General features: G+C 56.1%; 1 protein-coding gene across 1 annotated transcript; it reads left to right on the forward strand.

The window, feature by feature from the left end:
• Window positions 1–4,729: 4,729 nt before the first annotated feature.
• Window positions 4,730–11,820, forward strand: CHADL (chondroadherin like). The gene is made up of 5 exons (XM_068941061.1): window positions 4,730–5,064; window positions 6,347–6,523; window positions 6,989–8,662; window positions 9,484–9,650; window positions 10,231–11,820. The coding sequence occupies exons 2-5, from the start codon at window positions 6,365–6,367 to the stop codon at window positions 10,454–10,456; spliced, it is 2,226 nt and encodes a 741-aa protein (XP_068797162.1). The 5' UTR covers window positions 4,730–5,064; window positions 6,347–6,364; the 3' UTR covers window positions 10,457–11,820.
• The last annotated feature ends 1,855 nt before the right edge of the window (window positions 11,821–13,675 follow it).

Consider the following 13,675-nt stretch of genomic DNA (forward strand, 5'->3'; position numbering starts at 1 on the left):
TAAGTCTTGAGCCTAGTATAGCTTTCCTTGAAGCTCCCTGGCCTCTTGCTTCTCTTATTGCCCCTTCCCCAGAGGGGATGGTCATGGAGAAAAAGGGACATGAGGTAGAATAGAAGTGTCTAAACCAAGGCAGGGAGTCGACCCAAAGGGTGACTTATCTGCAGCGGGTCGTATTCCTACATCACTTTCCTTCCTCTAATTCTTTCTTTTATGGGTCCTTCCTTCCCCACTTTGCCCCACTCCGTTCAGTGTCTTTAGCCACCTTGCAATGTCCAGCTGTCAGGTCCCTGCCGGTGGCACTGCTGAGCAGGAGGAGCGGCTGCAGCCTGTCCGAGCTGTTTTCTCTCCAGGACCCCACCAGGCAGGGTGTGATGAGCGGGCTGGCAGCTGGCCCTGTGGGTTGGGTTGCGCGTACTAGACTCTCAGTAGCTGCTGAGGTCGGAGGGATGCTGCTGCTTGCACAGACGTCTGTGGGCTAGGTCATGGGAATAAACTGCGCAGAATACTTTGGGAGGTTAAGCCGTTATAGTGTAGCAACTGTGAGATTTCAATACTTGAGTTTCTTTTGAAAGCGAATAAAATTTAGGAACTAAAGATTCTGCTGGCCCTAGTATCCAGTGTCAAGATTAGATGTCTACAGGACAAGGGAGGATGTGTGGCATGGAAGTGACAATGGGCAGATGACAAATTTACTTCCAGGTAGGACGTGGAGACTGAACTCCCTTAGAGTGGGCTGATGTCTCAGGCTCGGCAAAAAAGAGGATGAGAATTTCTAACCTTAGTTTGTATTAGGAATTGCTCCCAAAGGATGATAAATTCCTAGTGGTGCCCTGAAGGACTGCAGGTCCAGTCTTGGTTCAGCTTGTCTTGTGCAACCAGCTCACCCCAAGAGCACCGCTACTGCAGGAAGTATTTTTAATTTGAACTTTATTAGTCCAGCAAAGCAGTGGTAGTGAAGAGAAAGATGCTATATTAGTGTGTAGCAGTCTTTGGGGGTCTCTGAGCAGTGAAGCACTGTAGTGGGAGCAAGTGATGAGAGAATAGAAGAGGACAGGTCTTCTTGCAGGCAAAGGTAAAATGGTTTCTTTAATGGAAAGCAAAGGTATTTCCTTTAATGGAAACTGGGGATGAAAATGAACTGTTTATGTCCCTCACTTTCTATGTATTCTGTCTTGCTGTTTTGGGGGAGTCATTCCTGCTCCGTTTCCTCCTGTAAAAGGGGGTTGTGCAGAACAGAAGGCATTTGAAATTATCTGCATTGGGCACTTCAGAAATACTGGATAATTTTTATTGGTTTTGGAAGGTAAATGGCATAGCCTCTTGCCTCCTCGTCCTGGCGTGCAACCCCAGTGCCTCCAAAGCAATTTAGTGGATTGAAAAAGCTGAAAAACTGCTGCAGGGCCTTAGCAGCCCTCCACTGCCCGGCAGGCTGCCCTGGCAGCGAGGCTCCCGTGGTTTGTATTTCTGGGCGGTTGCTGCAGGATAGCACCTGCAGGATAGCACCTGCAGCAACCGGTCCCCTTTGCCCAGGGTCACCCTTCGGGTACGCCTGAGCAGCTCTGGAGCTGGACTGCATCTTGCTGCCGCTGCAGGAGCAGCCAGCTAAGCTGCCTGTAAAGGCGTCAGCCCTCAGATGACTGGCTTGGGGGCCACAGGCCAGTGCTGGTCCTTGCACTGCCTGAAGGCATCTGGCCAGTCTCTCCTAAGGGATCCTTAAGCTCAGGCTGACCCTCACTGCTTCTTCAGAGCCAGCTTCTAGGACTAACATCACCCCCACTGACACCAGCCCCCCTCTGCCTGGCGAGGCTGAAATGGCAGGCTGCCGCTTGCGCTGCGGTGCTGGCCTGAGGTTAGGAACTGCTTCTCGGAGGGGCAATGAGGGCTTGATTGCAAGGAGAAGGGGCGTGAGATGGGGAGGACAGAAACACGTCCTCTGCGCCTGTGCTTTCCTTCTGACGGCTGCCACCTGGCCTTCCTCTAGCTGTTGTAGCTTCTCGGGTGCATTGGCGTGGTAGAGGTAGCCTTTGGTGGAGTAACACCAAGCTGAAGTGCGCTCGCCTCATGTCCTGTGCTTAACCAGAGAGCAAAAAACGACTCCCTTCCCACATCTTTGGAAGATGCCAAAGCAGGTAAGCACATTGCTAGGTAAAGAAAGAAACAAACAAGCCTGCAGGAGGCTGGGAAAATTCCTCATTTCTGATGCGCAGGCGTGAGGCTGTGCACTGACTGAGCCTTCATCCACCAGTCTGGCAGCTTCGGTTTCCGTGTGGGTCACGGGAAGCGATCTGAACCTCTGGAGGGGGAGGAAAGACCTCAGCAGCAGGGCGAGACTCACAGGAGCACATATGTAGGTGTCGTGGGCCTCCTCGGTGGCAGGGAGCGAGCGCAATCAGCCGGCCTCTCCGGCCACTGGCCGGCAGCCAGCACATAGCTGTCATGGTCGTCGTCCTCACCAAAGGCGGCCTGTTGCTCAGCGCCCCTGTGGCACAGGGACGGCTTGTCGTCGTCATCGCGGTGCCGCTGGAAGGCGACTGGCCACTCAGTGCCTGGGTGGAGGCCGCGGAGCTGCAGCTCTGGCGGGCCACCCGTCACCTGCAGCACCTTCGCGGCCCCCCCCCGCCCCGGGGGTCTGGTACCGTACCTCGAACTCCTTGTGGTCCCCCCACCCCCGGGGAAAGCCCAGGCCACAGCCAGGGAGGTGTCGCTCCCACCGCCGTCGGCCAGGCAGGGGTCACGGGTCCGCGTCAGGCCCTGGCAACAGAGCCCTGCCACCGCTGTGGTCGCGCACCCTCCTCGTGCCCCCCCCCCCCCCCCCGGGAGCCTCGCTCTGTGTGATGACAGCCCCAGTACTCAGCCCCAGTACTTTCGCTTCTGTGGCCGTGGCATCGGCTGGTGAGAACGAAGGAAGGAAGGAACAGCAAAGGCCGGAAGAGAAGGAATGAGCCGATGCGAAAGTCGGGGGGGCCGAAAAAGGAAGGGGGGAAAAAAAAGCACATGGCTGCACAGGCCGCCCCTTTCCTCAGACCTGCGCCGGGGCGCTGGCGACAGAGGCAGCCTCTGAGCCTTGCTAAGCACCCCCCCCCCCAGCCACCTCCCTGGGCCCCTCAGGACCCCGGCCAGGGGTTAAAAAGGCCATTTTCCCAGCAGAGGTTCAATGGGGCGGTGACAGCCGAAGGCACCCCCCTCCCTACGCTGCGTCAGCCGGCGGATGGGGTTGCCGCTCGGGTGCGGGGTGGCTCACCAGCCGGTTGCCATCCAGCTGCAGGGCGCGTAGCCCCGGAGAGGTTGGCGCCGGAGCTGGGACTGGCTGCCGAGCGCCTGGGCCGAGAGCTCCTGCAGCTCGTTGCGGCTCAGGTCCAGCACCAGCAGGTGCTTCAGGGAGGAGACAGCACCTGAGGAGACCGGCGGGAGGGAGGCTTATTGGGATCAACCTCCCGTGTTTCAGCAGCCTCCGAGCGCGGCGTCCCTTCAGCCGCTCTGCCCTGCACGCCCCCCCCCCCCCAAAAATACCCCCATATTTTTCCTGCAGCAAGGCCCGGGCAGGCTCTAGCCCTCCGGCGGTCTGCAGCAAGGGAGAGGGCAGCTCTCAGTCCCCGGCCGGAGGGTTCGTCCCTCGCAGGCGCAGCAGAGGAGCAGCGGGACAGTGGCAGGCCACGGTCAGGTCCGTGCACATCTACTTGCTGCACAGGTTGAGCCGTGTCTCCCTCCTCCAGCCTGGGCCGACTGGCACCTGCTCGCGCTGTTGCACAGGAAAGCGCTGGCTGGGGAGGAGGAGGTGGAAAATACCTCCCAGATCTGACCTGCTACCTCTTCCCTGGGCAGAGCTGGCTCCAGGCCTCTCAGGCACCGCTACCAGCTCACTGCCAGGCAGGAAGGAGCAGCTATTTGCCCAGGGCAAATGCTCGCAGACGGAGAGCGCAGCCCCGTCAGGTGGGTTGAGCGGAGCAGTTGCTCGGGCTGCTGCTGCTGCTGCAGCACGTTTCTGGTGGCCTTTCAGGCTCTGGTAAGGCAACTTTGAGACGCCTGGCAGAAGCAGGTGGATATTTTACCCATACCCAGGATTGGGCTTAGTGGAGCTAAATCTCCTAAGGGGAATTGCAGCAAAGCCTGTCCCCACTGGAGAGTGTGTTCCTGAGCTGCAGGGAGAGCGGGCCGCTGCCGTTCAGCGTAGAAGATTTGGGGCTTCTTTTCCCTTCCCCCCAAACAGACGAAGGGTTTGAAGGGGGAGAGGACATACATTAATATCAAGTCCTTTGCAGATTCTTTTCAGGCTGCAGATCTGCTTATGTTCCCCAGGAGAATGAAAAAACATCGCTGAAAACCTGAAAGAAGAGAGCCAGGGAGGCGAACGAAGGCCCCCGTCGCCTTCGGCGAGGAAATGATGTTTCGCGCATGCACTACCACCCTCAGCCGCTTTGAACCAAGCAAATAAACAAAATTAGGAAAACTAGAGCTTGTAAACGTAGACTGGATGGCTGCCTGCACAGCCAGTTTCCCAGAGCGAGCGCGGAGGCTCCACACCGCTATTTGGGAGGGGATGCGAGGTAACGGGCGCCCTGGGCTTGTGCGAGGCACCGCTCCTTTTTGCTCAGCCTCACCGCAGCAATTGCGAGGTTGGCTGGCCGTCGACTTTCTGCGCTGGCCATCTATGTTTCCCATGAATGATGCAGGCAGGAAAGAAAAGGCAGGGCACAGAAAAAGGTGAGCTTAAACCCAACGCGCGCTCCCTGGGCTGGCACCGTGGGCTGCCACGCTGGCTGCTCCGGGGCGCAGGGCCCGCTCCGTCACACCAGCGCGACGTGCCCACGGGGGCCGCTGCCCTCTCCCCGAGGGGGTTCGTCCCTTCCTTTCCCCCGGTCTCCTCCCCCCCCCCCCCCCCCGGCTTTTGCTGGCTCCGTCCAGCAAGCGCTGCGGGGAAAGCGGCACAACGGCCCATTCAGCTCGCGCTTCTGCACAGAGACGTAAATACCGGGGCAGGCACGGCGGGAGCCTGGCAGCCGCCCGCCAGCGCTGCAGCTCTCTGCGCCGTCCGTCTCCTGGGGACGAGCTACCCGCCAGCCCCAGGTGAGTGGGAGGGGGCGGCCGGGGGGGGGGGGGATCAATCCGGCGGTGCTCGCCGGTGGCCGCATGCTGCTGGCTCTGCGTCAGCGCAGCCCGTCGAACGCAGCAGGAGGACAGAGCGGGGGGCACGTGGCCGGGGCAGGTGACCCCCCCCCCAACTCCTTCTTGAGTTTTAGCCCTGCCAAGCCCTCCTGCTGCTGCTGCGCCCCATAGCTTGGGGGGGGGGGGGGGGGGCCGCGGCTGTGTCCACCTCCAGCCTCGGCCCCTCTTTGGCACCTCCTCCTCGCTGCCACCTCAAACCCAGCCTGGCGGAAACCAACCTTGTCCTTCCTGCATGGACTTGGTTTGCTGATTCAGTTTAACAGTGGCTATCGTTAGTCCAAACCACTCTGAGCAGCTTCAGGTAGTTCTGGCATTGGCTTAGCACAGTCTGCACGCAGCCTGCCTGCAGCGCCCGCCCGGCTCCAATTCGGGGAAGGGCTGCAGCTCTGAAAGCCGGCTGGATTGCAAGTCGCGAACCTGCTTGCCTTCTAAAGAACAAGCTAGAGTCGTGTTAATAATAGCGCTAGCTTGTACAGCTCAAGAGACTTTTGTGCTCACGACAAGGAGGAAAGAGGGGCTCTGCTCCGAGTCACTTCCCCACCACTGCCCCGGGCTCATGCTGAGCCCTTCCTCAAGTGAATCTAGACAAACCAGCTAAAGTCTCTTTCTCAAAGGAGACCTGCTCTCAGCGATCTTCAAGGTTAAAGCTTAAATTTTGACACTAAATATTTATTTTTTTCTGTTTCTTTCTCATTTATAGTCCATAAAAACACAATTTTAGAACAAGAGGCTATCATCAGAGCTGCCCCATGGCTCTGAGCAATGCTCTGTGGCTCGCAGTCGGTGGCCCACGGTGGCAGTAGCTGATGCCATTTCAGGAGCGCGCAGGAGCCTGGCCCCACTGTGCAATCCCTTCCTGGTGCCCCCAGCACCCCCAGGGCTAGGGATGGCTGAGACATCCCTGCCTCTTCCCTTTAATAGCATGTCCCTTTGCCACGAGTTTATCCAGTCCCTTTTGACCCTGCTGAAACAGCTGCCTCCATCGCTTCCTGGGACAACAAAGGCCAGAAGTCCCCGGTGGCGTACAAAGTACTTTCTTTTGTCTGGTTGAAACCATGTCCTGCTAGTGCCCTCTAGTCCTACTGCTGTGGGAATTGGTGAATAACAGATCTGCACGGATTTCACTGCTGTCAGGAGGGCTCCTTCCCCTCATCCGTCCTGCCTCACGGTGCGTCTCCCCCAGCCGTAGGTGACGTCCACGATGGGGCTTGCCCTGGGCCTCCTCCTGCTCGCAGCCGCACTCGCGCTCCAGGGAATGGCTGCCGACCGCTGCCCTCCAGCCTGTGTGTGCGACAACATCAGGACCCATGTCCTGTGCCTGAACAGGAACCTCACGGGGATACCCAGCACCATCCCACAGGTCGGCTGGCGAGGGCAGAGCGGGTGGAGGGAGGACGGTGGCACATGCAACCTCCGGGCAGTCATAGCACATGCCACCATGGGTCTTGTCCCAGTGTATTGGGGAACACCACAAGCCTCCTCATCACATGCTCTGCATTTGGCACGTGCAGACCTGGGGGGATGGAGGGCGCAAGACCAGCGGGGTTCGGCCAGGACTGGGTTCAGAAAATGCTGGCAATGGGCACATAATTCAGCTGAACCAAAAGGATAATTCACTGCTTTCCATGCCATGGGTCATCAGGGGCCTAACTTAACCCTGCTCTTATGAGGTAGATGAGCCTAGAACAGGAGGGTGTAGGGACCACACTGATACTGCCATAACGAGCCCAGAGCCGACATGTTAGATCACTGCTGGGCAGGAGATGAAGGGGGAGAAGGCTGAGATTTTAGCTCTGGAATAAACCCACATTTGTGTTACTTACAGATCACCAAAAAACTGGATCTCCGGGGCAACAGCTTCAAGGTCATCCCTGCAGGAGCTTTCCTCAATATCCCATACCTCACACACTTAAATCTGCAGCACTGCAAGGTGGAGAGCATCGAGGAAGGAGCTTTCCGGGGACTGGGAAGACTGGTCTACCTCAACCTGGCCTTCAACAGTATAGCCTCCATCTACCAGCAGTCTCTGGATGGGCTATCTTCTCTGCAGCAGCTCATCCTGGAGAAGAATCGCATCGAGGAGATCCAGCCAGGTGCTTTCGGCCAACTGGGGTTCCTCAACTTCCTCAACCTAGGCGAGAATGCCCTGGTCTACCTCCCAGATATGGTCTTCCAGGGCCTGCAGGTGATCAAGTGGCTCCGCCTGTCCCATAACTCCCTTCACGTCTTGGGCAACGAGGCCTTCGCTGGCTTGCCCACCCTGAGGAGGCTGAGCCTGGATCACAATGAACTGCAGGCGCTGCCCAGTGAAGCTCTGTCAAGGCTGTCTGGGACGACACGGCTCGATCTGGGCCACAACCCCATCACCTACATCACTGAGGAGGCCATCGACATGGCTTCATTGAAGCACCTCTTCTTGGACAATGCAGCCCTCCAGGTCGTTTCGCACAGAGCCTTTGTGAAGAGCCCCCAGCTGCGCACACTGGACCTCCGCAACAACCAGTTGCAGGGGCTCCAGCCGCTGGCTGGACCAGCCAGTGTGGCAAAAATCAGCTTGACTAGGAACCCCCTGCTCTGCTCCTGCCACCTGCGCCCCTTTCGGGAGTGGGTGGGGAGGGCGCGGGTGCACGTGGAGGCAGTGTGTGCTGGCCCCCCTGCTCTCCGCGGACAGCAGCTGGAGTCGCTCAGGCCCCTCGATATGAGGTGTGGAGACCACCCGACAGGGGCTCAGTCATCCCCCAGCCCCGCTCCTCCCGCTGGGCAGCCGGAGGAGGCCATGAAGAGAAAGTGCCCAAAGGGCTGCACCTGCTCCCCGGATTTCCAACATGGCAACTGCGAGAACAGAAACCTCCGGGAGATCCCTCATGGCTTTCCCAGCAACACTCAGCTCCTTGACCTGCGCCGAAACAACTTCCAGGCCGTGCCCCAGGGCTCCTTCCCTGGTTTGAAGGGCCTGGTCTCGCTCCACCTGCAGAGCTGCAAAATCACTGTGCTGCAGCCCGGTGCACTCCAGGGCCTGGAGAAGTTGGTCTACCTCTATCTGTCTGACAACAACCTCTCTGCCTTGGAGGCCGCTGCCTTTGATGGTGTCCCACAGCTTGCCTACCTGTACTTGGACCACAATAGCTTCACCCGGGTTCCCCAGGGTGCCTTCAGGCTCCTCCCCAGCCTCTTCTCCCTCCACCTGCAGCACAACGCCATCAGGCAGCTGTCCGAGGGCGACCTGGCAGGGGTGGAGAAGTTGCGCTGGCTCTATCTGACAGGCAACACCATCAATTACATATCCCCCACAGCCCTGAGTCCCGCCAAGATGTTAGAGAAGCTGCACCTGGATGAAAATCACCTGGGAGAAGTGCCCACAGGGTCTCTCCGGGGCCTGCCCACCCTCAGCGAGCTGAAGCTGTCCAAGAACCCCATCAAGTCCATAGGGGACGGTGCCTTCCTGCCAGTGGCCAGCACCCTGCAGCACCTCTACCTGGACAACATGGGCCTGGAGTGGGTGCGCACAAGATGGGGGGACCCCCTAGAGAAAGGGGCCAGGTCAGCCCCATAAAGCTGATGCAGTTAGAGATTGCCGCAGGGTCCCATCTGACTCCTCCCTGCAGGACCGGGCCCCTCTAGGAGCTTCTGCCCCATGGACATCCCCAAAAATGCCACTATTCCCTTTGGGAGACACTCCACAGCCCAGCCAAGAGGAGATGCTTCCTCAAGCTCGGCCTGAGCGTTGTCTTGGTCCAACGCTCAGCTCCCCAGTGAAAGCCTCCCTTCCTCTGCCTGGCCATCTAGGCAGTCATGAGTCCTCCCACATCCCTTGTCACTGTCTGCGGTTCCTTAATGAAAACAAACAGGGTCCTGCTCATTGCAACAGACTGAGATCATTCCCACAGCCCCTCTTCCCCAAAGAATCCCCTTCCCCCTTGCCTGGCCGTGTAGCTCCTTCTCCTGTCACCTGTTCTCCAGGGCTCTTCACTGCTATTATCCCGAATTTCTCCTTCCTCTCAAGAAACTGATATTATCATCATCCTCTTAAGGATCAGGCCTCTTTTACATCACCAAGGGATCACTGTAGTGATTCCCAAAAACGTGACTGAAACTGGTTAACTAAACTGTCTCTTCCCTTCTGTGTATTAAGCCTATGTACTGCTATCTAAAACAGCTTTTTCATGGGACCCCCCCTCCCCCCTCCCCAGACCCAGCACAGGCTTTCACAGACACCCCCTCTCCCCCCAACCAGGCTGTAGGCATTAGCAGTGCGTGTGCACAGGTTTGCTCACCTGCTCCCACAGGGACTCCCTTTGACTCACCCTTGCTTCATTGCAGATTTCCTTGGGTGCTTTTGCTGGCCTCGGGCCCAAGATCAAAAGTCTCTACTTGGAGAACAACAAAATGAGCGATATCCCCGACATGCGCAGCTTCACGGGCCTGGAAATCCTCAATCTGCGAGACGTCCCTTTCCACTGTGACTGCCAGCTTCTTCCCCTGCGCAGGTGAGCTCTGCGAGGTGGCAGGGCCCATGGGGACCATGGGAAATGGGGAAGGATAAGGAAATAAGAAATAAGGGAAAAACCCTTCCCTGAGAGAGTGGTCAGACACTACTGGCTCAGCAGTCCAGCTGTAGGATCTCCATGCTTGGAGATACTCACACCTCATCCAGCCAAAGCCCTGAGCAACCTCTTCTGGCTTTGAAGCGAGCCCTGCTCTGAGCAGGGGTTGGTCCAGAGACCCCCGTTGGCCCTGGCTGACCAAAACCTCTCTGTGGTTTTAAAAGGGAGGTGTCAGCTCAGGAAGGATGATGGCTCTGTGCCCTTGTGTTCGCTCTGGGCCATGCCCAGCCACAAGAGCCTTCTGGTGGTCTGTGCCCAGGGCAGACCTCCCCATGCCCCACGGCCCATTCCTTTGTCAGCCCCAGGGCTGAAGGTCCAGCACTGACACCCCTCAACACAGGCAAGAGGCCATAGCGCAGCTGGATCCGACCCCCACCAGCCTGCACCAGGTCACAGGCACAGAGTTTCACCTCTGCCTTTGTCCCTTCCCGTTCCTTTCTCTGATCTGCTGCCACCTTTCCAGGTGGATTGACAAACTCAACCTCCGCGTGGGAGCCACCTGTGGGTCCCCTGCTGAAGCTCGGGGCCAGAAGGTGAAGTTTTCCACCATCTTCCAAACCTGCCCTGGCTGGGGCCGGGGCAAGGCCAGAGGAGCCAGTCCTGACAAGGCCAAGGCTGCGAGCAAGTCCAGCAAGCAAAAGAGATGGGGAAACTCACCAGCCAGAGGCCCCAAGAAGAACAAAGCTTAGGAAAAGAGTGCAGGACGCAACGGTGCCGTACCTACTAGGAAGCGGTTTAGTGAGAGCAATTTTCCTGGACTTGTCCCTGCTGCAGCCACCCACTTATTGTACAGGGTGAGAAGGAGGGAGCCTGGCATAACTGGACTGATGCTGATTTGTCCTGGTCAAGGATCTGGGACCTAGGTTTTGTTCATGCAGGACAAGACAGAGGCACAATAACCTGGAAAGAAGTAGGTCAGAAGCTTTGGTAGTGTTTGTAACATGCTTCATCTAATGACTCCAACTGAGTCAGACAAAACAAGGTATACTTTTTTTTTTTTTTTTTTTTTAAAAACAAGGCTTCTCCATCCACACAGGACAGGTGTAATACCTGTTTTTTCCCCTCCACCTTTTTAGGACAGGTGTAATTGGTCCTACACAATAGGTTTTTCTTTAAATCATTTTTAGGAATATTGATGTTTGTGCTTTAGCAGCTTCAGAAACCCTTGAAGAGCCCTGAGGAGGACTGCCAAAAGCACTGACATAATAACCTGCACTGGCTCAAAACTTAAAAATAATCGCCAGAGAAAACATTTCCTGAATTCCCAGAAGCTCCTAAGAGTTAAAACAAAAGCAGATATAAAACTTTTTTTTTTTTTTTTTTGCAAGATTCAATTAGTTGTTCCCACATCCCATTCCTAAGTGATGTGCCCAACCTATTCTCTATAGCATCCCAGGGCTGCCAGGTTTGCATTTCCCCTTTCTCAGGGGGATTACAAGAGGATTCCTTTTTTTAAGTCAAAAATCAGCATTTTGTTTAAATCCAGAAGGCTTTGAAGGTAAACACTTGTATCCATTACATGACCACAAAGGGGTGTGGAACTGGTGTAGTAAAGAACCGCAGGAGAAAGGCTGAAGTCCTTTGGAAGGAAACATGCCATGAAGACCGCTGGCCATATCACAAGTGTGGGGAAAGGTGAAATCCCAGAGGGAAGGAAAGAGAAAAACGCTACAATGGGAAGCATGATCCTCCGACACGAAGGCATCTACTGCAGGCTTGTAGCAAGCCTTACTACATGCCTCAGGCAAAACCAGACAAAAATACCGCACGCAAACTCCCCATACGCTCCGTAACGCCCTTCTACCAATCTTGGCCACCCCCAGTATTTTGCTGTCCCGGATGCCTCACTGGTCTGGCGCAGGAAGGCACCAGCCAGCCCAAGAGTAGCTCACCCTGGTGACATGTCAGTGGTACAGGGGAAGGAGCCCCTGCTCTCCATCTCCTGGGGGAAAGGGAATAAGAGAGTTTGTATACGTTTATATAAAAGTCATTTATACAGTTTACTTTTTACTAATGTAACAGAACATAAAAGTGCATATAAAAGAATATATACAAAATTCTATATTGAAGTATTTTTCTTTCCCCTTTTTCACTTCTCTACACAAACTTCTAGAAGTTTCAGACAAAAAAAGGTATGCCTTTTGGGCACTGGTCCTGCTATTTATTTTTCAGCTTCAGGAATTTATCATGACTTCTGCTGGAGAAGCCACTTCCCTGCACTGATGGCTCCTGCACCATCCTCATGTCCCAAGCCCCTGCCAGGCCCCTTTTGGGCACCTCCTGGGCCCAGGGCAGCGCAGGAATGAGTCCTTGGCTGGTGGCTCCCCCAGAGCTGGCTTGACAACATTGTCCCCGTTCTTCAACTACCGTTTCGTCATTGTTCAGGCTATTTTTACACCACAGGCGCTCACCTATAATCCTGAGCAGAGCGTGTGGTCTCAGGTAGCTTTTCCGTTGACAAATGCATAGCCAAGGGCAGCCACCATTTTCTCGTAGACTTTGAGGAGGCACTTGCACTGCAGCCAGCCGGGACCTGGCTGCAGCACCCACAGGCGACTGTTTAAAAACATCCCTCAAGCCTCCCTGGCCCGCCCACGTTGCTGCTCCTCAGTACAACACACCTCCGGGTGTGCACGGCCTCCTTGCGTGGTTGTTAAAATGCTGCCATTGCCCTCCCACCACAGGTGGCCCAGTCCCCAGCAGCTGAGTATTTAGCACACCTTGCAAAACATATTGGTCCTATGGGGAAATGGGCTGGAGGAGGCCTGGGGTGCTCCGAGCCGAGGCAGGCTGGAGAAAACTCAACTGCCAGCTGGAGCCCAGCTTGAGGTCCAGCTCCACACCCTGACTTTGCGTCCCACTTGGGCAGCCTTCGCCTGCTTGGCGGCCATGCTGGCAGGGGGTCAGGACTGCCTCCCTCAAGGCTTCCTGCCAGAGGCTTGGCCTGGGCAGCAACGTGCCCAGGTGGAGCCCCAGCACCTCCCGGGCACAACTGGCAGAACCAGGGGGTGCAGACTGAGCCACATGGAGGGGAAGGGATGGTGGCTAGGCCCATTCCTGCCATGACTCAGTGCTCATATCTGTAACTGGCCACAAAAACACTGGAGCTCTATGGAAGCAACTTCAAAGTCATCCCTGCAGGAGCTTTCTCTTCTCTCCTGCTTCTCTCTCACTTAAACCTGAAGCGATGCAAGGTGGAGAGTATCGAGGCAGGTGCTTTCCAGGGCCTGCAGCAACTGACCCACCCCAACTTCGCTTTCAATAACATGGTCTTCCTCCACAAGCCGTCCCTACAGGGCCTGTCCAACCTTCAGGTGCTCAGCCTGAGCAGGAATTACCTTGTCGAGACAAAGCTGCTCACTTGGGCCACCCAGCTGGAGGAAATGAGGCTGGCAGGGAATTCCCTGGGCTGTACCTGCTCCATGTGCTCCTTCCAGGCACAGGTGCAGAGGGCAGGGGTCACGCGGTATGACCCCACGCAGTATGCGCAGACCCACCTGAGCTCTGGGATGCAGAGCTGCAGTTGCCGAGGGCCATGGATAGCAGTTGTGACCCTAGCCCCTCAAAGCCCCTGGCTGCTGAGAGGTCAGGGAGGGCACCAGCCGTACAGGGCAAGAGTAGCTCACCCCAGTGACACAACCCTGCTCTCCTGCTGCAAGGGCCAGGGGGAAAAGAATAACGAAGCTGAGTAAAAAGTAAACCGTGTAAGTGAATTGTATATGAATGCATACAATATAGTAGAATGTCAGAGTACATATAAAAATATATCCAAAATCTATATCAAATATTTTTCTTTCCCTCTTTCTTTTCCTACCCTGCACTAATTTCTAGAAGTTTCAAGCAGAAATACACGTCCTTCAGGCACCAGTATTTTTTGTTGTTAGCTTCAGGAATTTACCATGACCTCC

This window comes from Struthio camelus, chromosome 1 (genome assembly GCF_040807025.1).
Source record: "Struthio camelus isolate bStrCam1 chromosome 1, bStrCam1.hap1, whole genome shotgun sequence".
In the NCBI taxonomy this organism is placed as follows: Eukaryota; Metazoa; Chordata; class Aves; order Struthioniformes; family Struthionidae; genus Struthio; species Struthio camelus.